The following is a 27,869-nucleotide window of genomic DNA, read 5'->3' on the forward strand; positions in this document are numbered from 1 at the left end:
ATAAATAACTTGCATTTTCAATAGTTTAGTCAATATTGGATAATCCGACAGACGAAGATGTGAACATCTTTATATTATTTGTCTGTGATATTGAATTAGAGCAAAGATGTAATTCGAAGTAGATAACGTAGGCTAATATTTATTTATTTTTATACTTACCTACTTCAAGTAAATTATAACCAAATGAAAATAGTTCTAAAGTAATGTAAGTTATTAAGATAGAAGTGTATTTATCATACAACAATAATAACTAGGTTGCTAACCTTATATTGATATACCTATTTTATAATTGTAGTTGTAAGAATTCATAGTATATAAAGCAAGAAATGTATAGCTATATTCATTTTAATCTAAGAAAGTTCTTTAAAAAATCTCACCTAAATTCAAGTAACGTTCGACCATAGACCAGAAACTGGATTTTTAAGAGAAAAGTAAACTGCTATATTGTACCACAAAGGACCTTTAGACATTTAACATGTACAAAGTACTCATAATGCGTTGATTTTATTTTCATATTTCAACCCAGTTACATATTATCTATTAAGAAATATTGTCTTGCAATGCCATTGCAACATAAATTTAGATAAATTTGAGCAATGGTTAGATGGCAAAGGATTTCTGTACTCTCGATTTTTCAAATTTAAAATAATGGCATACCTCAATTTACTGTTCAAAGAAATTAACTCTAGATTCAACTTGATGAAACAAAGGATAAAGAAAGATTATTTGAATTTAATTCATGCATTTCCGTTTGCTTTGTCGTTTTCAAGCAATCCGGCAAGATACCGACAATCTACACGGTATGTGAAACTATTCCATACCCGTGGCGTTACTATAAAACATTCAAATTACAATGGTTATACCTGCTTATAAATATAACTGAGGTAATTTTCCAGGATGTTGTGAAAAAGGTTATATTTGTATTCAAAGAAACACCAGTCCGAATGGTAAAAATATGTGTTTAATAAGTGTTAATTAAAATATAATGTATTACTTACGCACAATATAACTTCATATTTTTGCATTTTTGTAAGTCTTATCGAATGCAAGCTGTAATGATACAAATCGAATAATATACTTATATAAAGAATTACAATGAGTTTTTTTATTATTACTTTTATCTCCTGTCATTTAGGCGTAAGTACAATAAAAGAAAAATAATGAATAGTTTACGTTCAATATATTATGGATATTTAACTGATACGAATATTATTATGAAATAAATTCATTACAAAATTATGAACTATTAATATGAAGCTTTTTACAACCAGTTTCTTAAATATATTTATAACATTAATGGTAAGATGCGGCTTACAAGCAAAGAATATTCGTGGCAAGTACAAGAAAATATAAACATTATGTTTTTACTAATAAGGTGCGTTTATGGAGTTGCCTATTACCAGTTTTCAAAAGTAGTGCGCATGAGCAATATAACAATTTTACCCCGAATAAAGTTTCTTCTCCACAAACACACCTTATTTTTGACACTTATTCTACGTAGGGTTTCATAAAAAATATAAAATTTGCAAAAAACCTAATGTTATAAAACTCATGAATAACTTTTTCATAAAATAAAGTGATATGATAAAGATGAAATGGGTTATTTCTACTACTATGAATACAGTATTAGAATTATAAAATCAATATTTATGAATCATAGCAAATATGCTTGCTTGAAGGAAATAAGCAGGATTATTAGTCACTTTGCGATACCAACCCATTCAAATCAAAAACCACTTATGTGCGCGGATCGCACATTCCTAGATAACTGATAATGGCACTTACAGTAAATCATGGTACTATAACACTTGTACCCTTTATATAACTAAAATGCCTAGAATAAAGGAGCGAGCATTATGCTGCGTCCAGACTAGTATAACGTTAATCAAATTAATAAATAGATAAGTATCATAATGCAAAAGGAAACAGTCTTGAATACATTTTTAAGCTAACGATACCGATTTTTGCTCCTAACATCTAAACGTAATAAAATACTATGTACAAGTCGCACTTATAGCAAATACTGACTGTTGTGGGTACACTCGCTGTTCAAGAAATTTCTTTATGAAGGCAGAAGCGTAGCATATTAAATGCGGTAATAATTTTCACATTTTACTACAAAAATCTATAATTTATGATTCTTCTGTAAGATATTATGTAAATGCTTGGTATAATACAATTTATCCAGTTATCTTTCCTTCGTCTTAAGCCTTAAAAGTAAATTTCATTTTTACATTTCAAACACAAGCCTCTTACGTGGGACATTAGACTTCTGATCACATGTGATATGTGACTTGGTTTATTCATTGTGCTTAGGGTTTCTGAGGACTAGAGCAACCTGGCCGGCCGGCAGTGCTTTGAGGGCAGACCAGGCCTGGGTGCGCGTCAATCCTTCCATAGATTGCCCCCCAGCAGAAAGCAATTCAGCTCCCACTAACACTCTACCACTCTGTGCTGCCGCTCCGCCTGAAATTTGAACAACAATACACTTGAATATAAGGCTAATTGATCGAAATTTTAACAACGAATAGTTTTCATATCTGTATAAATTAAAATTATTATTCATATTTTTGGAATCTTGTTTCCTTTACATCACTTAATTTATGTATATGTATTTAGAGTGTTATATACAGAGTGAATTTTACAAATCAATTTAAATTGATAAATGGTGGGAACTTAAGTGCCAAATTAATATGAAAAAAAAATATTTTCTTAAAAGTGAGGCTTTTACTTTAGTTTGTCATTTATCATTACTTCCCAGAATTTGATCCTTATAAGCGACACTATCAGATAGTAGAATAATATAGAGGGTGTATTTTTTTTTCAAAATAAACTCGTTCGGTTCCCGGGTACGGAAAAAGATATTTTAAAAAACGAATGATGCAGTTTTAGTTTTTATCAAAATCGGCCTAGTAACTCCTTTCAGCAATTTTAGCTAATCCTTATAGTTTCGGATTTGGTCCTGAAGGCCTATTTGAAAAATTCACCCTGTGTATAGCTTCAAAAACATTATACTGATTATGTAAACCTAACTAACCTGCAAACAATTTCTTGATAGTAAGTGGACGGTCCCCATGCGGTGAATCTCTGCCTCCGTCCAAACCAAAACCTAAGCCGGCTCCACCACCAGCTTTTTCTAACAGCACAGTGACTATGGAGCTTGCAGCTTTGTTGTCCCTTTTAATTTTAATTTCTTCCACATGACAGTCCTTCGACTCCGCTAAAATGGAATAGACATGTTAATATAATTTATAAGTAACATACAGTACTTGGTAATTATTATTAATCTTTCTTGAAAGTAAATTTACCTGTTTCAGAGCCGCATTGCTTTACACTAACATTTTCCGGATTTTCGTCTACAATTTCAATCACAACTTCTGATCGTTGTTCCTGTAATGTTAAATGTAGAAAATATTATTAGCCACTTACGTACTCGTAAGTTATTTCACATTGTTATTATTATTTTTTCCTTTATACATACCTTTAAAATAGTAACAGACTGTGCGTGTGTTAACCCCAGCATAGTACTTCCATTAATACTTCGAATCTTTGCACCACGTTTAAGTCCCGCTTTTGCTGCTATACTATCAGCTAGAACTCGGTGTACCTAAAATAAATGGGAAAACATTACTATTAAAAAAGTAATTGTATACTAATTTACTTTAAATTGTATAAATTATGATGTTTTACTAACCGTAACATCCTTAGCTTCACAATCAATGCCTCCAGCTAAAATGAGACCCACGCTAGTACTCGACCCACGTTTAAGTTTAATAAATTGAGTTGACAGTTGTACATCTTGAACAGATTTTTTATCTTTTTTATCGTTTACTAATACTGTATTCTGAGCTTTAATGTTCAAAACAGGCTTGCTGTTATCCAATGTAATGGAATCTTTACGTCGAGTGTTTTCAATATTGGAATTGAAATCTTTTTTACTCGTGGTAACATTGTCTGTTCGTTTATGCTCAATGTTAGTTTTTTCGGTCAATGATGATTTGTTATTATAAGAGTTGAAAGTATCAAGGCCAGCTTTTTTAATCTCTTTTATTATTTTTTCTTTAATGAAATTTGGTGCATCTTCCACTTTAACCGAATCTGGTTCTGTCCTATTCTGCGAATCGTTTTGTTTGTTTTTATTCGAATTACTTAAATTTCTCTTCAACCTTGTATTTTTGTAATCTGTTTTTCGTTGTCGAATATTTACTTCAGTGTCCGAGTCAGAATCCGAATCAGCAATTACTTTATTGCGTCGCCTGTTTTCACCTTTATTTGCTACAGCACTCACCGAAGATGTGAGTGTAGAAAGGCGTTCAGACGTTTTATGCGTTGGACTAGGAGATCTGTCATAAGACTCATGTGAGAATTTAGTTTCAACAACCGGTGATTTTAGCTTTAGGTCTCTGCCACTTCTACATTTGGCTGAAGCTAAAATATTCCTCCTATTAATTGTGTCAATGTTATAGGTTCTTGAAACTTTTCTCTTATCGGAGTCAGTAACAGAACTTTCTAAAGAGCTACAGCTTGCTTGTGAACCAGACGTAGCTGCAGAACCCGCCGAAGAGCTTAGAGATATATTTGTGTCAGACGATACGGATCGGCATACATTACGTTTCACATATTCTTCACTATGCTTCTCTATCGTTGAAGACTTAGTAGGGATGTCAGTTTTAATGCGTGAATATGTAGCATAGTGTGATACTCTGGGAGATAAACGGGAATTGTCTGATTCGACGTTTTCTATATTCTGCATAGGAGATGAAGCAGAAGATCTGTAACTTTGCGTCGAGCTCATCGCAGAGTCATTGTCACTATCTATTATATCCGTAGCTGTGCAAATTTTAATTTCGACATTTTTATATTCATGTATATCGCTTAACACCTTTTTATTATATTCCTTCATAATATTCGTATTAGACAATAATGATTTTGAAGTGTCCAATGAGCTTCTTACCGACGGTGTTAAACTTGTTTTTTTATTTATTTTATTGAGTGTATCTGTTTTATCAGCAAGTTTGCGTTCTGGTGTAGATTCTTTTGATAAAGACGATGGTGAATATACTTGTAAAGATTTTCGTTTAAAGGCCGGTGAATATTTCGGTATATTATTAGGAAGAAAAGTGCTTTTCCACTTTATGTCATTCAGAACGATTGGTTTTGCTGAATTATTTGATTTGCTTTCTTTTTTGTTGATATTATTATGATTTAACTTCTGGAGGAAAGATTTTGATAAAGAGTCTTGAACCTTAATTTCAGGCAAATCAACAATAGGTGCATGCACTTCTGGTATAACTAATCCCCTTAACTTGGACATAGATTTCTTCCTTTGTTCTATTAAATATTCCAAATTGGATTTATGGGTGGAAATATTTTTATTACTATTGTCATCACTTACACTACGAGCATGGTATGTGGCTCGAGCAAATGATGAATCGATAGCCGAAGGTAATGTCGTTGTGCTCCCATAAAATAGAGGTTTATTCATAATATCAGATTTTACATATCGTTCTGCTTTTGTATCTGTGACTATATGTTCTGTTGCTCCAAGCACTTCCGGTCTCTCTGAATGTCGTTTATATGAACGAGGCATTTCGTCAAGGTTATCTTGAGACTTCGTAAGCCGTCTGTCCAGAGAAGAGACTTCTGAATAAGTATTAATATAAGGTGTTGAACTTTTTCTTAGAGTTGAGTGTGTTCTAGTTGGTAAAGTACCACACTTATCCAATCGATCAGACGAGACAGCAATATCAGTGGAAAACATAGCAATTTTGTCTTTAACGCTAGCTTCGCTTCTCGCATCTTGAGTTCTCGAGATATAGGAAAATCGAGGACGAGTATTAGGCCAACCGGTGGGTAGTCTTGGCGGTAAACGGGTAGGCAAATCTGGCGTCTTTTCGATAGCTTCCGAAGGAGTTTCCACTCCATCTGGTGGTTGTCGGGGACATGTTGGCAGAGGCGTTTCATCATTTGATAGGCTCTTGTCCTCAGCGTCGCTTTTGTTCACTCGATCTGAAATAAAAATAAAAATACTAATTTAATACCTCCAAGGAATATTATAAAATGTGTTTTTTTCTGTTTAAAACCCAGCGGCATGGCTACTGTATCTATAACACCGATATTATCAACACGCAAACCTGTCTGCATTATAAGTGGCGTATCAGCTGTTTTGAATACCTCGTGGAATAAAATATAAATTGGAACTAGACGTTCGAATAATTTATTAAATAGACTGATGGTAAGTTTTACGCAAGTATTATTGATGACATTCGTGCTGAGACAACATGAATCACTATGTATCCTATTACAGTTGACCAACACATTAGCTAAGATGATGCGTCATGTTTTCTATACCATGTATTTTGTCATCGATATATTGATATTTTTGTATACTTTACTAAAAGAAGAATATTTAATGAAAGCTCTTATTTCAACATCATAATATTTGTATGTCAATCGCGAAGTATAACACAATAATCTTTTTATAATTTCATTTAAGTAATATACTTATATTATTAGTTAATTTAGTCGTGAAAGCAGTAATTATTTAATCTACAAGGAATAAAAGTGGACCGTCTACTCTGGAGATCCGAGTTTGAGTCCTAGACATGCACCACTAATTTTAATATGTCTTGTATGCGTTAGTAAAATAATTGTCGCTTGCTATAACCTATGTATATCATACATGCGTGAAAATATTCCCTAGTATTCTCACGACTATATTAAATCTGACTTTTCGCGGTCAACAAACGGACTATAGCTTAAATCCTGCATTTTTTAAAGTTATTTCATGCTCAGTAATGAATCGAAGACAAAAAAAAACAATAAGTGAATATCTCGCGTGCTCAATGGCCCTCATGGCTATACTTGATTGCATCCTCCTTTATTTTAAAATAAAAATATACCTTCTTTTTCCTCTTTAATAGGATGTAAACAGCGCGAATGCCGTATCTTAATAACACTGACCGATTTTGAGTCTAACACAATCACATTTTTCGTATACATAACGTTCTTATCACTAAAATAAATTTTAAAATAGTAGTACAAAATCACTAGAATGTCACCTCAATAACGATACATACGTAAATACATAAGCCTGAAGTAATGTGCCCCAGACCAGGCACACGTCGATGTTTGGACAAGTGTTATAGTGCTGAAATTCAGTTACGCTTTTGAATTACGTACGTGATATTCTTGTAAGTAATTGTATTGTCACTTATTTGGAACAAAGACATTGAATAAATTTATTCAGTTGCGAAAATATACAGAGGACATCTCACGCGACGCACAACACAATATAGCCTCCAAACTATAGGTAGAGACAACCTAAAGGTCACTCATATCTGACAAAATCTGCTCAAACAGTGAGTAACGTTTTCCTTACAAGCCACGACCATTTAGGTCAAATGATTTTATATTTTCATATAAGATATAACTATAGTTTGCAAAATAAGGAAAGCAATCGATGCGATTATAAAAGTAATTTGAATACGTAAGGAATTCAATTTTAAAACGGAAATATAAAACGTTACGAAACATCCTTTGAGTGAAGGTGGCTTGACCGTATTTCTACGACCACGTGAGAAAGGTATTGTTATAAAGCAGCCAATTTCCGGTATTCGGGAACTAGAGCATTTTTTATGTTATGGAATCAACAAATATGTTAAATGGCACTGCAGAATGGCACTTCTCACCAAATTTACAGGAAAGTACTGGAGGAATGTTATTTATTTTACATCATAGAAGTAGCAAACGAGCATGCAGTCCATCTGAGGGTAAGTGGCAACTACCATCCTTGGTTATTTATAATGAATCTAACCTTATTTAATAGGATGGAGAGTTGTACTTGACACCGACCACACATACCCCTGAAGACGGAATGCGTCGTGTAAGTATATATAGTATATAGGGTCCTTTAAGATACCCTTTCAACCAGTTCACAACAGCCGTATTATAACAGGATACAACCACTAATACACTAATAGCGCAATACGTAATGTAAAGTTCTTCCATCAACAAAATACCATCAAATTCATAATTGTCCTAATTATATAATCACAAAGAACTTTGTGAAAATTAATAAAAAATCTCAGATGTGTAGGTTTTTTAAGATGTTTTCCTTAACTGTTTAATAAACAAATCTTTTTGAACATCCGAACTCAACAGGTAAATGTTTGGAAACCGCTATGTTATAAATGTTATATATTACATTCCGTAATATAAATACCTGGAATCTCAGGTAAGCCTTCCAAAATTACTAGGTCCGGTAACCTCTTATACCTTTAAAATACCACATGTATTAACATTAATAATAATCTGTACTCTAATTTCAGTAAATTACCCTGATATTTTGTGTCATATGTAGGGCGTAGGTACTCATTTACGAGGTACAGGTAAATATAAAATATTTCAATTCGAAGGTAGAACTCTTGAGAATGGAAGGTAGCGACACCATCGACATACCCACTGCTATAGCTGCTGTTTCGTTCGAAAAGTATAGTAAAGCAGTAAGTAAATGTAAGATAATGATTTACTAGTATGAGGTATTCCAATAACCCTTAAAAGGGTAGTCCTTAAAAGGTCGTCCATGGGCTACGATGACCACTCAATGTCAGGTAGGTGCATGTTTATTACATGCTTTCATTACATAAAAAATCTTCTGGTTGCACGTTACATTTGTATTTATGGTAGCGGTTATTCATTGACAGGCTCTTCGGTAAACTCGTTTTTTGATTCAAGTATGTAAATTATAACATAAGTAACAATATTTTTATAATTAAAATAAAATATAATATTGAAACAACAAAAAGTAATAATAGTCACATCAATAAAATATACTTTATACAGCATCAAATATTACCAATGTAGAGTTGGGATATTTTTCAATTAATTCTTATAAGAATCTCATACTCAATTTAGATTGAATTCTTATTGCTAGTTTTAAAGTTCTACAGACAGTAATTAAAATCTATCGGTTACAATAGTTTATATACGGACCGTGAAGAGATATCGAGCGTCTCGGCAATCTCCTTGTGTCCAGCATTGTCAAAACTTACACGACCGCAGAGTCGAAAGTTATTTGAACCAATTCATAACATTACACTTTCGTTCACGAAACCTGTTTCGGGTTGTCGTTCATTCATGAAAAATTTACTTTCATCGAGTTGGAAAAAAAGTGTACAAAACAATGGCACCGGCACATCAAAGGACGAGAAGTTCACTTGGGTTCCAACGTGACGTCACTGGGTGCGATACAAGAAGTCCGTGGCGAGTATGCGGAACATTTCCGTTAACGACAAAATAACAGTTATTTGATAGGGCGGTCCGCGGTCCGGTGCGTGGTGCGTCCGATGTGCGCCCACGGCGGCGCGAGCACTCTCTAGCGGCGAGCGCGGAGCCGCCGCGGCGGAACACGATGCACTGAGTGGCCGCGGACTTGCAGAAATTTGCAGCGTCGCCGCCCTTGACGGGGGCGTTGCTCCGAGCCAGGGACGGACGCCGAGCTGCGCACGCGACTCCCCCGCAACCCTCGACCCGTACACCGAATGAATCTATTCCTTCAGATCTAGGTTCACCTCACTAAAATACATTACACTCCCTCCCTAAAATATTCGGCACTACCACCCTCCATGATATATCCTACTTATCCCACTTGCCTTTTACAAATATATATAAAAAACATTTAAAATTATATTCATACAAATAAAAAATATTTAAATCTCCATTTTTAAAACAAAGAGCTGTATAGCTCTTTAAAACATAGCAAGAACTACCAAGTTCTGGTGCAAATAGCAATTTATGGCCTCTAAATTATAATTCTGTGCGCGTAGATTCAGCCCAGAACAGTTTCGTAAGTTAACCTCTGCTGAGATCAGGATATTCTTACACCAATCATGCTAGGCATCGATCAGTAAATAGGCTATTTTTAGTGTAAAGGCGTTGGAGGGCGGCGACCGTGAGCGCTAGCGCGGCAGACGGCGCTCGCGCACCACAGATGTCAGGGTCGTGGCGCCCCTTGTCCGTTGCGCTCTACTTCCGATCTTATAAATTCTTATTCAAAAGTCCAGCGTTAACAGTCGGTACGCGTGCATACTTTGAAAAGTCTTTGTGAAACTTTGACGGTGCTTTCTTTTAGTCCACACGGGAGCAAGCGGCGCGGAATGCACACAGAGATGACGACGCCGCGGCCGCGGAGGCTGGAATGCTGCCGGTGCCCTCCGCCGCCGCCCCTCGCAATCCGGACGCGGCCTTTAAACCGCTCCGACGTGTTCGCAAAGTTGTTTGCACATTTTTTTACATTCTTGTCCCTTATTAAATTCTCTTTTAGCCGTCACAGTAGGGCTCTAGGCATAGAGTGGGAACTTCTTGCGAGAGTAATTTATCGGTTATATATTTTTTCTTGTAATGCGCTTCGATTATACAAGAAAATTACCTTCTGATGTAAGATATATTCTCATGGTAGTCATATTGCAACGTCTACATATTAATTACACATTTGAAAAATAAATTCAACATTTGTATTGAAGCTTTCGCTGAAATATCTCAACGTAGGCAGATAATAGCGAGTTGCAGAAGAATAAAGCTCGAGCATAGCAAAGGTTAAGTAATGGTGTATTCACCGATTATTCAGAGACACACAAAACTGAGAACGAAGCTATGAAATGGATAAGTGAAAGAAAGTGCAATCGATTTCACTTTCAAAACTAAATTAACTTTCTCCAGTGACACGTTTTATGTAATACGAACAAGATAAAACATAACCACAGTATTCATATCTTACATTTAAATCTAAAGGTCGTCGGGCTATATCGACACACCTCAAACAACATTAAGCTTACCTCTAACAGTCGAGCCGCGTTTATCACTAATCGTTACCGAGAATACGAGTTCATTAAAAATTTTAACAAGTCCGACGGATGAATGAAGGTAACAATAAAGAAATAAGTTTCGTACAAAACCACTTTTTCTTCGTCCGTTATGTACAGAGTGAATGATTTTAAGAAGTAAAAAGCTCAATACGTGTAAGTATAACTTAAGTTCACATCGGAAAAAATGTTTTAACGATGGCACGCCAGCTACTGAAATCGGTTACGTCCTGGAATTCATTAATCCAAACTGCAGAAAACGTTACAAGACCATCTTGGAACTGTGTTGCAAACTGGAACTTTATGCTTTTCGTTTTAAAACCCAACCTCACTGGCATACGATAAAATTGAAGTGCTTTTTCTCATGTTCTTAAAAAGAATTCCAACATTTCAAATTTAAATGGTCAGTGGATAAAAATCTAAGAATACGACGTATCAAAATATTTGTATTTCTTATTCGATCGAGACATGATTGGACTTTTAATTTGAGAAAGTCAAAATCAATTTCTTCATTTTCCTGTTACCAAAAAAATATGGATTATTACATATCTTTATACTTCGACGATATTCATTTGAAAATATTGCATTAAAATAGTTGTATGCATAGGTACATTTCTAGAACAAAGAGATTACCAACTCATGTTTGAAAACTAATTTAAATGACGTTATATAATTTATACGACGTAGAGACTATCATACCTCACAAGTGGTATTAAAGTACTTCAGAGTACAATACAAACACTTGTCATTAATATGTGCTTATGATGCACCAGATAGAGCTGCCAACAAAACAATGTCAAGTGTCGTAAAACGAAATTAACTTAGATGAAGCGACATTACCGGTGCAAAGAATCGTCAATCACTTTCAATCATAAAATTAAAGTCGTGGCATGCAAAGTGGTCGCTGAACAATGAAAGCTGACGGGCAGGTCATCGTTACTTTAATGGTCGGTCGTGGAATTCCAACTCGCCTTACTTTCCACGCGGGAATTTATTTGTGAGTACCCTTTGTGATCGGAACGGCTTTGAGACGATGATATATTAAAACTACAGATACGTTACATGCCCACTAAACAACACAAAAAGTGAGGGAAACGCGAGCGCATTGACACACACAAGCAGGTTTTTCTTACATATTCTATACGGGACAGAACTATTGGAACAATGTGAAAAAAAAAACATCTAGTGTTTAATATCATTCATACGTAAATATCGAAGTAAATTTCGCGTCTCTATCACTTTACTTGTGGAAGGAAGACGTGGTCTCCTTTTTGTCAGTTACGTAATCATGGCGGACCAAACACGAAAAATAATCAAAATATAATCATTTCTTCTCATTTACTTGTGAGATGTGATTCCATGAAGCTTGTTTATTTTTGCGCATAATTCGTACATTTACGCATTTGCTCAATAAGGCATTTTGAGGGTTAGAAGACAAAAATAATGACGTTTAATACTATCATACGTATCAATTATATTACCCTGCGCTAGAGTGACTGGAGTCGACAAACACCAATTGGTTGCTTTTGTATGTTTCAAGTTTTGCCCGCTAGTAACATATCTTTAGTTTATATCAATGGTGAGTACCCTTTGTGATCGGTACGGCTTTGAGATAAAGCACATTCATCATTTCGATACGTTTGCAATTACTGCTTAAAGGCTTTTATTCTTTGATATTTTGCATCAGCCTGTATGCTCGGACGCTTTTGTGTTACCAAGCCAGCGAGATGATTTAGATAAGATTATAAGATAGATAGGATATCTTTATTCTTTGTAACTTCACGCATCATTCTTAGGTATATGTAACTTATACGTGCATTCATTACAGATTGTTGAACTAGGATTTTAGTATGTAAAATCCCCCATAACCCGATCTAGTATAAATTATAATATTTAATCCAATTTGAATGGTTCTACTATGCAAAATTTTAAATTACATGACTTAATGGCTTCTCGTGCGTGTAAAATTAGAAGCCTTTTAAACATTTCCAGTTGAGCTGTTTGCATTGAAGTAAAAACTAATTGATACTTTAATTGAAAACCTTCTTCTTAACCTACGTCTGTATAAGGCAATATTTCCAACAAATCTAAGTGTTGTTTAAAAAATAATGAAACGGTAGACAGCTTCCAAAAGGAATAGAGCTTTTCTAATCGTATTACACAACTTTACTATTACGTTAGTGATAGACCGATTTAAGATAGCTATTGATAGAGGTAAATGCTATAAATTTGTATAATGGACAGCTTAAATCCTCCAAGTATCAGGAACTGCGTTACGGCATGTGCAAGGAATGAACAGGTGCGTCAACGGTCGCGACGCAAGGTGCACTTTCACGGCTCCACCGCTCCACGCAAAAGCTCACGCGTTATATAACAATATGTATATAAATAGAATGCTATCAAATTAAAATTCTTAACATTATTACACTGGCATATGGAGTCGGTTAAGTAACGTAAACAGGATCTTTATGTAATAAGTAATGTAATTGTAATGATTAAGTACGTATAATTGCAATACCTTAATTGTTTTCCTTTTTTTGACTAAAAATTAATTTACTTTCTTTTTAATTAATATAAGTAGAGTATATAACATACCAATTATAAATTTTACGTACAGAAAATTTAAGTTATGTTTAATCTTTGCCAACCAATAAACATAGGTATGGTTTCTGTTTTCGCAGAAATGCCCAGACTTTTATTTTAATTTTTAAAAGATACGAATATGAAGTGCTCTTATGAGATGCGTAGGTATGTTTTAATAAACGTGTGATTTTATTTCACAGTTCACACACACTCAGCTCTTAGGCTGGTCGCCCAATACCTACTATAGCTTGATCAATTGAAAGCTTTAACGAATGAATAGTTCTATCTATACAGACGCATAGAGAAACAACTGTTGACAGACATTTCGAATAAATAAATGAATAATTCAACATGTGTTGGTTGTCGGTCGCTCAAACAACAAATTAACCCGAGCACCAGTTGATTAGGCGACTTCTAAGTAGCTTTAAGCGACAAGACAGTAGTCTACGCAACTATGCTAATATTAGCCAATAGTCGATCAGCCTTAATAAATACCAGCCTACATTGGCACTCAACGACTTAGAATAAAAAGTAATATTATTTGGCTACATAATAAGACTACTTACCATCCCAGAAGGTGCGCTCGAAAGACGATTTTCGTTTAACTATTTCAGTCTCAGGCGTTCTTTTCCTGTAATAACACAAACAAAATAATCAATTGTAGAATTTAAAAAGTGGTTTCTCTGGAGATTACATTTTAATATCTACTAGAAACATTTTTTATTAAAGATAGAGTCATAAAGACAGAAAAAAACGAAGTAATTGAGTCTGTCTTAATTAAAATTTAATGAAACTTTTTATCATAGAAGATTGAGGAAAAAATAGTTATAATTTCATCACGTTTAGGTATGTTTTAAAATACTATATTCATTTAAAACTTGCAAATTATTAAAATACGTCAATAATTTGGTAAAATATGTACATGCCACACCTATTTCTACCTAATGACAACAGTGTTAAGCGCTGCTGTGTTCTGGTTTGAAGGGTGTGGCAAGGGAGATATACTTTTCCGAGGCGTTCCAGCTTAGTCCTCAGGAGTAGCAGCGCATCTGTGGCCGACCTCAGGTGGGAAAATCTAATCCTATCTGGGGTTGATTATAAATGTCCATGGGCGGCAGTAGCCACTTACCATCAGGTGGACTGTATGCTCGTCTGCTGCTCCTATATTATAAAAAAAAACATGCGCCCATACCAAAATCAAGTAATATAATAATTGTGTATTTGCTGAATATAGTTATTATCTTTTTAAATATCAGTAAATTTAATTAAATAACCGTTACCTAATCATGCTTAAAGCTCTTGACACTCCTACTAGTTTCATTTAGTTATTCAAAGAAATATTTTTTGACTCCAAGAAATATAACTCCAATTAACTTAGTTAATCATGTCAGTTGATTTCCCCTGTGACATATTCACCTTCAAATATAATTATATTAGTAAAATAAACAGAACCATTATAGCACTTTTGTAATTTTTCTTCACAATTTTCTTTTTTCTGCTTAAATAGCCGCATATTTAGCGTTTCGAGGTATTTAATATGCTTATAATCAGTAGCTATATGTAAATTGAAAACAAAATAGAAAAATATTTGAATATTTAATGGTTATACCATTTATCCCACCATTAACATGCCACAACACGTAGGATGAGTAATCTAAAACTTACTTAATACGATCTCAAAAGGGCTAGCAAGAGATAAAATCTAGAAAGGAATGATTCACAAGACAACCAAAGTCACCGACAAAAGGTCAGCGTGCTAAAGTCGCAATGGTCTGGTAACCTCTGTCGTAGGAGCGACGTTGCAGAAACAGGTTCCAGGAGGACATTTAGGCAAACACAGGACGCCATCAAGCCAGATAAATTGCAAACTGCAACCGGAATAAATGCTTTAAGACGTATACCAAAATTATGGTATTTCGGAAACCGGATATATATTTTTTTAGACTTATTATTATTATTTCCTATTATTATTTCCTAGTTCTGACACAATCCGCTAGGGGCGTTGATTGGAATTTGTATGGGCAAATACGTAAACAAATACCAAAACAGTCATATTTATCGAAAAGTAAAAACTCCTGGTAGGGGTACTGGGAACGGGTCTCCTTCATAAAAGAGGTTTAGCTATAGTCCATGGTTCTAGCCAAATGCGAGTTGATCGATATTTTACATCTTTGTGAACTGTTTTAAAAACTCAGGCGTGTAGATTACCTCACGATGTTTTTACCGTTATAGTAAGTGATAATTAAATTGTAATAGACGTACGGCACTAATAAATTATAAATGTATTTTTTTTTAATAATCGGCACATTTGACCTCAACTGAGAAGAACCGACAAGAAACGCATTTGCTGTTTAACAAACACGTGATGGCAAATGCTAATTACAATCGAACTTTACGCAAATAATTCTCCACCGCTAAGTTTAGTATAAGTAATTGACAACCTTAACGTCTTTATCAACCAATTTCTGTCCCTCCGCTAGGAAAAAGTCTCCTCCTTAGTGAAACTGAATACCTATACACATATAGGTACAAAAATAAGTACATAAGTCAAACCAAGAACATTAACCTAAATTTTTCTTAGATTTTTGTCTCGCTGAGATTCGAACCCGGAACCCTTTGTGTGTTAAATTAGTACAGTTGCCACTGCAGTACATCAGTAGTAAATTCACGTTACTTTAAAGCACAAAATGTTTTTGTCTTATATAGTCATATTAGCATATGTTGTTCAGTCAAAATAAAGCAATTCTCTAACTTCACCTACGTACCTACGCGATTATGCACTATGAAGAAATGAAATATATCTAAGGGAGTAATGCATATGGGGCACGTGCCATGTGCGAATAACACGCTATAAGCACGTTCTTCATGAGAATTGCTATTATGCCGTATCCAGTATTTACATTTTTAGTACACTGCATACATAATTTAAATAGCTAAAAATACGCTAAATAAGATTTAAAATGCAAATGAATAAGTAGTCCATTTGATGGTAATTAGTCACTGATGCTCAATTGTAAGTAACTTCATACACAGTACACAAATTCTACCTGAAGCTGGTCAACCTCATATGTAAATCAGCCGGCATCCAGATCCTTCCACTGAAACGTAAAAACTGCTTCAAACTAAAGTAAGTGGGGCGCTGATACCTCTTCGTTTAGACCATATCTTCGTTTAGACCATAAATTGGATAGAAGTCCTACCTTACATCAATCATAGATACATCGCTAATATTGAGGGCTAATTTGGAATGTATCTTACAAATATGTGTCTGTCTTACAGTATGTTCACAGTAGCCCTGTGTATAAGCGAAAGGGAAAACATACAAATACGAGTACGTAACTACTTTTACGATCTTGAAAAGAATTAACCTTACAAGAACCTTAAAGGTAAGTTAAAAGTTTATCACACATTTTTATTTACTGCCGTGGATTTTATGTTTCAATAAAAACAAGTTTTTTATGTGTATTATTTGAACGCATTGGATTTATAACCTTATACGACAATAATCTTAGGTCTCGTATGTTACGATTATAAACTAAAAATAGAATTAACTGCTATTTTACGGTATTTGCTATTAGCGGCCCACTTTTTAGTATACAGTTGTAAATTATGTATTTATATCGAAAGAACCAAAACAATTTTACAAAAGTTTTGTAGAATAAACAGAGTGGCAGAAATGTTTTTTCGTTATTTTTATATAAGTAATAATTTATGTTAGAATATATACATGTAAATAGCATTAACTACTCGTATCGTTTATTTTTATTATAGTTAGAGTCATAGATAAGTAAAGATTACTCACTCCTAACATGAAAATGTATCCAGTTTTGAGTATTGAAATAGTTGCGTAAAAAGTTTTGCCACCTCTCCGTGCTAAAATGTTCCTAAAATGTTTGAAATAATTATTTATTTATTATGTAAATTACGCAGTATTAGTTATTTATTCGTAAATTTTCTCTAAAAATGTTTTTATTTGTCAAGAATTCAAAAAAATAAATTACTAATAAGCCGTTTGTGGCTTCATTCAATATCAAGGCGGCGAAGTATCTTTACTAATCTATGGTTAGAGTGTAATAAAATGCTTAACATACTTTCTATAAATTTTAATATTACAAAGAGCTAAAAGACATTAATAACTACATAAATTATTTTTTTATCATAAATTAATTAGTAAATTAACAGTACACCTGCTTCCTTGCTTAATAATTCTACACTTTCAATCAATGCAAAGATAATCAGAATTGAAAATAACTCTTAAATATTCTTAAACTTTGCAATCAGTCTGAAAGATAAATCCGCCTCATAAAGAGTGCGAATTATTTTTATTAATCAATTTTCAAAAGTCAAGGCACCTTGGCTTTTATCGACACCAATAAATATTAGCTTAAGATATTTATTTATTTTCATCGAATAAAATATATTTTATGTGTCTCGGATTTAAAAATTATAAGTAGCACACCTGTTAAATAGCTGTTTTTATAAATATGTTTTTCTTTTCTCGTGTCAAATAATGTTAATGACCCGCAAATTTCAGACAAATTTTAATAATATTTTAGACGAACTAAAGACATTGCCACGAAATATAGACACTTTTTAACAAAATTAATAATTATTTTTTTGTTTTATCATTTTCTTATTAATAATTCCAAATTATTTTTAATTTATCAAATATTCAGAAACAGATTATTGGTATGCATAAAGTTAAATTAAAGTATTTATAAATCATTAGCATTTATCCGACGAAATATTTATGACTTGATCTTTGACCAAATGTTGTAATAAATTAACAAAATGGCAGATTCCGTTGTTAATACAAATCACTTTTTGTTTATTACAAATGGTTAAGGCCGCATTCTGTGTCCAATCGAGGCACAACAAGCCATTAGCTATCGTCATCAAAATGTCAAGGTCTGCGAGTGACTGCCAACGACTAGATTCAGAATGCCAGCGGACTCCGAAGCCTGAATACCTAACCACTATTGAATTACCACAATACGGCTTAAGTAGTGCAACCTCGTGCGAAATTCTACTAAAATGTTATTATGCATACAAGGGGCTCTGCAAAGGTGAAAAGAGACCTCTTCAAAGCCGGTTGTATTGACAACCTACTCTTCTGGTAGCAAATGTCCTCAGGCGCCGGTTACCACTTATCATTATGTTGCCCGTATTCTTTGCTCACTTTTCTCTTGCATGAATAATTTGATTAAGGTGGAAGTAAACTGATTTGCAAAGAATTCTGTTTGATTCCCAGGCAATGAAATGTTTGTGCCCTAAAACACAAATTAGGCAGATATTATAATATATTTAAGATTCTATAGTTTATGAGAGTTTAAACGCTTTAAACGCTTTCTACACTCACAGCCCCACACTAGGATTCCCTGTGTCGTGGGTGCCATGGACACACACATAGACAAATACACAAACACCCAGACCCAGAAACAGAAATCTAAATTCATCATTTAAATATCTGTCTGGCCGGGGATCGAACCCGGGACCCTTTGCGCGTCAGACCGGTATGGTGACCGCTCCGCCACGCGGGTCGTCAAATTTCACGTCGGGGTTTAAATACGAATACTAAATTTACATGAAAGTTTTGTGTTTGGAGGAATCGTTAAGAAGCCGGCTGTATCAATTATTTACAATTAATAACTACCTATGTTGCTTTTACTGCAACATACAAATTTTGATACACTGGTTGGGTTAACCTGTACATCACTGGAACACCATAGATATGCTTCAGACCTCTCCCACCGAGAATTTGGATGGTTGTCACACCATAATATCGAAAAGTAGATTAACGTAAAAATATAAGACTACATACGTGTAATTTATTTCATTAATTTCTTCAAGAAACAGAATATTTTTTTCTTAAATAAACAGTCGTAAAGTTGGAAATAATCAAACTAACTGCAATAAATTATTTTCGTTATAAATAAATTATTAATAAATTAATTTGTTTAGAAATAATGGTTTAGTAGAATAAGGCTTCAGATATTCGTGCTGTGTAGAGCTATAGTTGAGATATTACCCATTTAATACTGAAAATCTTCAGCAAATAAACGCCTGAGATTTGATTAATATTAGTGCAATTAACCTTACCAAAACAAATTAATAGGAGTTATTACTTCAATTCCATAGACTTAAGATATAAGCTTTTAGTATATAAGTAATACTTATCATGGGTACTTATTAATTTTATAATAACATTAAACTTTATTAATAACATTAAACAATTTCTTGTGCAGAAGTAAATTTATAAGAGTTATTAATTCAATTCAATAGACTTCAAATATAAGCTTTTGGCACACCTATCCTAAAGACTTATTAACTTTATCATATAATTCATATTTACAATAAACAATTTCTTGTGCTACACAAAAATATTCTACTGTACAAGGATAAATAGTATCCAGCCAAATCCAATATAAAGCAAGACTAATGGCGCGCTTAAACATCCCAAAATATAAATGGTACGTCGCTCAAGAAGCCGTGCAAAAACCGCGTTTGCGTTTGTCACAAGGATAATGTAATGCACATAATAATAAGGATCAGGGCGAGTCGAGAAAGCCAGAATGTTGGAACGCGGCCGCTAAGTTAACCGAGTTTTCATGTCACGTTAGGGTTTTTTAGGCATTACCATGGCTATAGGCTTTGAGGCTAGTGCGAACTAGTATGCATACACGTGTGTGTAATATTCATAAGTATAAACAACACTTCAATGAACATCCAGAAATCCGCATAGAGCAGCAGTGACTATGTAGTTCAGACATGCAGGGGTTCGGGTTCGATTCTCAGCCATCTAAAAATAATACTGAATTTAGATTTCCGTTCTGAGTCTGGGTTATCAACTCATGCTATATCACCCACAATACAAGGAATATTGTGTGTGAGCTATAAATATAAAATCATAAAAATATTTGATCCCTATCGTTACTGAGTACTCGGATATCTTAGTTGTTGTCTATCAACTGAAATAAACGTAAGAGGAAATGTTATTATTTTTCCGCCTATACAACCTTTGTTCTAAAATTATTCACAATCAGACCTTTCAAAAGTCGAATTCGTAGAGTACAGAACGATACGATAACAGGTAGGTATAATGTAATAAATGCACATAACAATAAGGATAAAAGCAAATCGAGTCGCGAAAGTAAGAATGTCGGAACGTGGCCTAACCTAGGTTAACCGCGTCGTGATGCCCCCCGCGCGCCGCCAGTCTCTCGCCGGAAAACCTTCACGCTAATATTCAGTTACATCGATATTCTTGTAGATCACAGCGTAAATCCAAGTGAAAGCAACCTGCTAATACATCAGTTATTACGTCTAATCAAAATCTCGAGACATACTTCTAATCATCAGAGTATTGCCCACATTACAATAAATGAAAAAGTTACATTACAATACACATTGAATAAAAGGAAAATAATTTGGTCTATTTGTGATTATTCTGTTCATTGATATTCTTCTAGATCACTCTTTAAATCTAAGTAAAAGTAACCTGCTCATACATCAGTTATTACTTCTGATAAAAATCTCTAGGCATGCTTCTAATCATCAAAGAAAGTCGTAAATAAATTGGTCTATATGTCATCAATCGATATTCTGATGTACCTCTTTAAGTCCGAGTAAAAACAACCCACCAATACTTGAGTTATTCCTCTAAGTACATTCTAGAGACACGCTTCTAAGCTTCAGTTTATTATCCACATTAGATAGAATGTATGAAAGGTACGTAAACATACACGCTTCTATTCATCGAACTATTGCCCTCAATACGTAAATCGTAAATAATTTGGTCCATATGGCATTAATCTGTTCATTGATATTTTTCTACACCATTCTTCAAATTCAACTAAAAGATCTCTGCAGATAGATATCGGCAGAGATCTTAACCATATGGTTATCACGTCTAATAAAAATCTAGACACAAGCTTCTAAGCAACAATCTATTGTTCACATTAGAATTTAAAAAAAAACGTTAAGTAATAATTTAGTAGATATGACGTCACACGAAAACCTCCACAATAATATTAAGTTTCATCAATATTCTTGTAGATCACATTGTAAATCCAAGTGAGAGCAACCTGCTGATATACGAGTTATTACGTCTAATCAAAATCTAGAGACTCACTTCTAAGCGTCAATCTATTGTTCGAATTAGAATGGTTGGAAATTTAATCATAAATTGCTTCGTAGAGTTAAATATCCACCGGTACCTATTTATAAATTCATGCTTATGCTTTTGGATAACATAATTTATTTAATTAGCATTTTATTTTATGGATAAATGTTAATAATGTTACATGTACATACAATGTACATGTTAATAATGGATTATTTTAATTCCTCTTAACGTTGGTAATTTGTGTGAGTACAAGGCAGTATTTGTCCTAAGATGTATTCTTGTCGTAATATTTCAAAATGAAGATAATATTTAGTAAGTGTTAGTAGGCTTGGTAAGCCTAAAATTTAATGTGCCTTATTAACTACCTAATAGAGTTAAAATTAAAATTTACAGTCAGGCTACGTTTATTTAAGTCCCCATAGAGTTATCTATCATAATAAATAAAGTTGAATTGTCAAATTCCCTGTACTCTTACCAGGAGCTTTTACGTTTCGACAAATATGACTGTTTTTGTTTACGTATTGGCCCATACGATTTCCTAGTTCTGACACAATCCGCTAGGGGCGCTGATTGCAATTTGTATGGGCAAATACGTAAACAAATACCAAAACAGTCACATTTGTCGAAACGTAAAAACTCCTGGTAAGGGTACTAATGTACATAATTACCTAAATTACATAAATGACCAACAATTTCCATTATGTTAAAGTTAGAAGGAAAGGTCAAGGTATTTCAATCGAATTTGGTAACAAATATTTCATAAAAAACAGTATCGTAACACTTCTAAACTAGCAATAGTCCGATTAATCTTCGGTTGTCTGATAATAATAATTTCAATTAGACAAGTCTTAAGTAACCCGCGGAATTGGAATAATCTGATGAAAACCAAGAGTTTTTAATTGATTGTTTAGAACCCATTGCCTTTTTATATGTTTAGTTTAGAAAACGTCAGTACAATGTAGCAATTTAGATAAGCAGAATAATTTGAACATTATTTTGACTAGGCCAGTCGGTCATACTCAATAATACCATATATTAAAAAGAGGTAGCAAATCATAAAAAGTTAATCGTAAAGATAAGGTTCCGTATTATTCCGGTCGTAAAGATAAAGATTAAGATCCGTTAGTGCGTCTCTACTTAATAGTAGTATATGCGCTACACTGGACATATATTGATGTCATCTCACTATGAAGACCGAATTGGTATGGTTTTCAAAACTTTGGGAAAACTCTGTAGTTTTTACACAGCATATTCCTACACCGTTAAATGCACCACGTATTATAAAATTACATTATATGTGCTTAAACTGCTTAACTAGAATGCAGCCTAGGCCACCGTTGAAAAGCCAATATTCGTGCTATAGACGATCACTACATTATGTATTCCATATTACCTTTAAACTACACATAAATTCAAAGATCCACCGCTTTTAGTATGCACATTGTTCACTTTCGTATAAAAGCTTCGCTCGGCTCCTAGATGGCATTGATAAGGCAAGCTTCCATATAGAGCACAAAGTAATCATGTGAGCGGTATAAGGATATGAATGTACCTAGAGATCTTGTGTCCTTTTTATGTGATCTAATAAAAGATTTGCGGTTTTTATATTAGCTTTGCTTAGCAAAAAGTAAAAGATCACAAAGTATTATTAAAACAAAGGTAAATCGTAAGAAAAGGATTTATTTTAAAGGTTCTGTCTCTGCGGTTCGACTTTTTGCCCTTATAACAGTGTTTAGCCCTGTTGTGTTTTGGGCTTGTTTACTAAGTCCTCTGGGGTAGCATCGTATTTGTAAGCGACTTCAGATAGGACTGTATTGTCACTCGTTATTTCAAATAAAAACTTTTTGAAAACACTTTCCACATAATTCGCATTATAACCTAAAATACTGGAAGCAATATTATATGAAGTTAAAGAAAGACGAGTATTTCGAGGCAAATGAGAAATAAATGAACCAACAACCAATTTCCTCTTAAATTATTTTGGACGACGGTAAATGACTTATAGTGAAAAAGTCATTAAAATAAAGATTTTTACCAGTTTTCGGTAACTAAGTGGAAATAAGGGTTTACGAGTACAAATATATATATTTTTCTTTACTTATTATTTGTGTGAAAATTTGCAACCCATCTAAACAAGTAATGCATAAAATTCTGTATTTATATGTAGGAATCTATTAATCTTTTATTATCTCATTCCTATCCATAAAATCGATAAAATGTAAATGTATATATACTTAACATTTAACTTCAAGTATATTTTACGGTTATGTCCTCTCGGTAAAAGCTTTAAAACTTTCAAATGTCCGTTCTAAAGCCGTAGCAAAGAGTCCAATTACGTGTAATTAATTTATAGAATACTCATTGCGAATACGTTACGCTAATGATACAGCGTCTGGCGAAGCACATGCAATAAACTAATAAGCTGATCGTAAATAAATGGTTAAACAAAGTTGCGTGGGATCGTGATAAACAAGAAGTAATAAAGCATCAATGCGGGAGGGACGGCCACTCCACTCTCGATCCCGTTACCGACGCGACACTTCGCAGAACCGTTGCGCTCTTCATTACCTATAGCTGGCCTTATCTTAAGGTCCAGGCACCGCAAAAACACCCATCCACCGCCGTACACCGCGATACAACCATTATGTGCGGTGTGGGCTGAAAACTCGCTGTATTGCGAAAAAGATTAAATTCGCTAGAAGTCGATAGAGCGAGCTTTCATCAATTTTTATGTCGGAGACATTGTGATTATAAAACCAAATGATATTTGTCTGTTATTTCACTGAGCTTAATAATAACAGCAAAACAAGACCTGCTAAGCCTAGTGGTTATTTGCACAATACCAACACAGAAACCTGTTAATAGGGTGTTTGAAGGTCTGAACGACATTTTTGGAAATGGTTAAAATTATTTAATTCATTTTGGACATGATGAAATATTGGAAAACTTTACATGGTAATCTGATAATTAAGGTCCCGAGAATAAAGACGCATTAGTAGCTGACCCCAGATAGACTTTGTGTACGTAGATTAAGTGCTATAAACTGGGCTACCGAAGTATTAACACTGCATACCTGTTTGCTAATTCTCATAAAACGTATATTGACTTATCAAAGTCTTAATATCAATTAATAATTAAATAGAAGACCAGAAATGAGCATACATTTGTGAATAATAAAGCAATTTGATATGCATATTGTAGGCTAACACTAAAATAACTTACAAGCCATAATATCAACCCACTGCAAAATTCGTATGCAAATGAAGTCCAACGATCCTTTGGGAAACAGACTATCTTTGTCTGCATAAATATTTACCTAAAGAAAGGTGAATGCGCTTGGAATAAACATAACATTCGTAACAGACTCCATAAAACGCTAATATAACGATGACGAAAGAATGCCGTAAAATAATAAAGTCATTTACTTTATCGCAAAATAATAAAGTTGGAAAATGGTATTTTTAAAACTTGTTTTTCTTATAATATTAGTCTGTTTTTTCTTAGCTTAGCAATGCTGAACAAATTATTAAATGCTAAAAGTTAAATAATGTTAGTCAACGTTATGCTTGTTGTAATTTTGTTTTTCGCGAGGAAGTGTAATTTGTTTTTGGCAAGATATGCAGTCTGCAGTTTCGCATATCTTCATAAATACTCGTACTTCAACACCAATTTTCACCTCTTTACATAAATATTTTGTTATTTAGGATAACTAAATAATAAAAAAAATTCAAGTTAAATCTAACATTTATAAACAAAGGAAGGCTGATGGATGAATGATGAAACAAAGGAAGCACTCTAAAACTTAGGTAAAGTAAAATTCCTACCTTATATATGTATAATGATGGAAATATATATAAGTAGTCATGTACATATAGAACAGGATCTCTCGTAGCGAAACGGACACAAAATAATAATCTATTAGATATGTCCAGCGTTGTCCATTATTCCCATATGGTAAATCGACCTACGTATGTATGCTCTCAAAGCCTCATTCGTTAGGTTTTATGGATTCTATCATTCGATCTCAATGCACAAAGCTGGCTAGAGCCGCCATTTTAGTCCTACATTTTGACGTGAAGTGAATGTGAACGACCAAGTTTTTGCACGTCTTGCAATCGATCGAATTCTTTCTGCAAATAAATATGTCAGATGGGTAAAACTCATTTTGCAAACAAAACTAAACAACCAATTATAATACAACAATTCAAACAACGAAATTTTCAGATTCTTACGCTAATACTGATTCTAAGTTTTAGATATTATTACCTTTAACTTATAACATTTATACAAGTACGTAGGTAAATATTGCCTTTCTGATGTTTTTAAGAGATTACACTACTTCCTACTATTACGATGCATGAACATTTAAATTTTTGCGTAACCTTAATGTTCCAATAATAATCGGTTGCTTTCAACCTGATGAAGCATAAAGGAATTTCAAGATATCTAAGTGCTTATGTGAAACTTAAGATAATAAACATAAGTGTTCTCCCACAAAGACATCGCGTCTCTGCGAAAACAAATATCAAGTCATACACTCGCAGCCAGCTCCAAGCGGGCAAACATATTAATCTCATACAAACAAACCAAAGTCAACTAAGAATTGAGTGCGAAATTGTTTGAACGAAAGGCATACCAAGACTATGCTGAATCATTGACTTTGTATGTATTATACATGTCATTGCCAAGTTTATTTGAATCATAACCTACGTGTGAAAATAATATGCCTCCTCATAAACAGGGCGACCGATAAGTCAATAAGCCGAGAATGGGATGAGCGTGCGAATGGGGTCGAACGTGCTATTGTAACCACAACTCGGAGTTACTTGGCGACGTATATCTCCTATACTTTCGAGTATTTTCTGTACATATCGACATATAAAACACAAGATCAAGGCACTCTCCGCCGCTTCCGCCTCTTAGGTGTGGAATTCCATGCATCGAATCGCGTACTGGTTTGCGGATCCGAAGCCGCATTACTGCCATTTCGCAAGCTTTCCACGTACATTATGTTTAATTACACGTCTTTAAACAAAATTCTGCAGATAGCTCCACACTCTTCCGCTTAAACGTTATTCAATCGTAAAGCTTACGTTTAATTATAAAAGCCTTTACAATATCACAATGTGGGTGTTAAAATATGTTAAGCGGATAAAAGAGTCTATCGATGGTATCGCCGTGATCGATGCGCGCGATTATCGCAAACAAGAGAAAGTACACGGGGATAGATAGATGCACATATAAATTTAATAACAGTATTAGATATATTGAACCACAGAGACGGCCGGGTCCACAAGTTGCAGGGCCAATAGCGAAGCACGAGTACCGTTAGGCCGCCGCATGCCGCCGACAACAGACGCCGCGATCAGACCACTTACACTTCAGATAATCTCCTAATCATGTCAGATTATATTATTGCTACTTCACGATAATTACTCAGCTATTCATTTCATTTCGACTACCCACTAACTAATACACCGAGGCCTGATTCGTTTGGACTTAATGTAGCGGCATTTTATTTTACTTTTTGGCAACGTCCAATCAATATTCAAACAAAATACAGTGTTAATTGGAGGAGCTTGCAATCTCCAATGCGGAGTGCTTTTGTGCCAACTACGGGTTTCGCATATTGCCGGTTTACTCTAGTGGAATAATAAATTCTATTAACTGACGGCCTCTACAACGGAATTTGCAATTGATCGCGATGTGTAAGATCTACATAAAGCTTACATGTGAACCGCTCCTTGGCAAACGTCGCTCATACCGATGCCTCTCACGTATGCGCGTTGAGTATGCCAATACCACTGAAAAGATGATCCGTTAGAGAAAACATGACTATATGACCTCGAATATTACACTCGCTATCTGTAGTGACTTGCACATTCTTACAAACAAAAATAATGCTTAGAGATAAATCCTTTCAACAAAAGTAATTGGAATTTAATACCTATATTACTTGAGTGAATCATAAAAATGACTGAAGCTATTTTTCCGGACTTTTACACAAAGGTAAAGTGTGTTACAAAAATTACTTTTTTCTTCAAAGATCGTAATTTGATGGTAGGTGAATCATCGTTGTGGTTGATAAAAATACTTTAGAAATACGAGTAGTTAGTAAAAATTATAGAAAAAAAAACACCATAAACCTTGGTAAAAGTATATGAGCGAAAATTTGCGCGGGTGTATTTTAACATACTTACATTATGAACTTGCTGAACAATATTCTAATATACGCCTATGAGGACACCCGCCACTTAGGAGAATTGATTAGACAACACATAGAGCGCACTAACAACCAA

The 27,869-nt window shown here is 34.1% G+C and overlaps 1 protein-coding gene across 1 annotated transcript in view; it reads right to left on the minus strand.

Annotated features, from left to right (window-relative positions):
- Positions 1 to 943: 943 nt before the first annotated feature.
- The window catches only part of bbg (PDZ domain-containing protein big bang), a 47,663-nt gene continuing 20,737 nt past the window's right edge, over positions 944 to 27,869 (minus strand). The window contains exons 3-8 of the mRNA XM_073087230.1: positions 14,012 to 14,076; positions 3,695 to 6,009; positions 3,482 to 3,607; positions 3,309 to 3,390; positions 3,038 to 3,220; positions 944 to 2,466 (exon numbers count right to left, since the gene is read on the minus strand). Coding sequence (XP_072943331.1) covers positions 2,300 to 2,466; positions 3,038 to 3,220; positions 3,309 to 3,390; positions 3,482 to 3,607; positions 3,695 to 6,009; positions 14,012 to 14,076 — 2,938 coding nt within the window. The 3' untranslated portion in view covers positions 944 to 2,299. The remainder of the gene's footprint in view (positions 2,467 to 3,037; positions 3,221 to 3,308; positions 3,391 to 3,481; positions 3,608 to 3,694; positions 6,010 to 14,011; positions 14,077 to 27,869) is intronic.

The sequence above is a fragment of the Epargyreus clarus genome, unplaced genomic scaffold (assembly GCF_041222505.1).
Source record: "Epargyreus clarus isolate Ecla_fem2 unplaced genomic scaffold, WU_Ecla_fem_2.2 ptg000003l, whole genome shotgun sequence".
Taxonomy (NCBI): domain Eukaryota; kingdom Metazoa; phylum Arthropoda; class Insecta; order Lepidoptera; family Hesperiidae; genus Epargyreus; species Epargyreus clarus.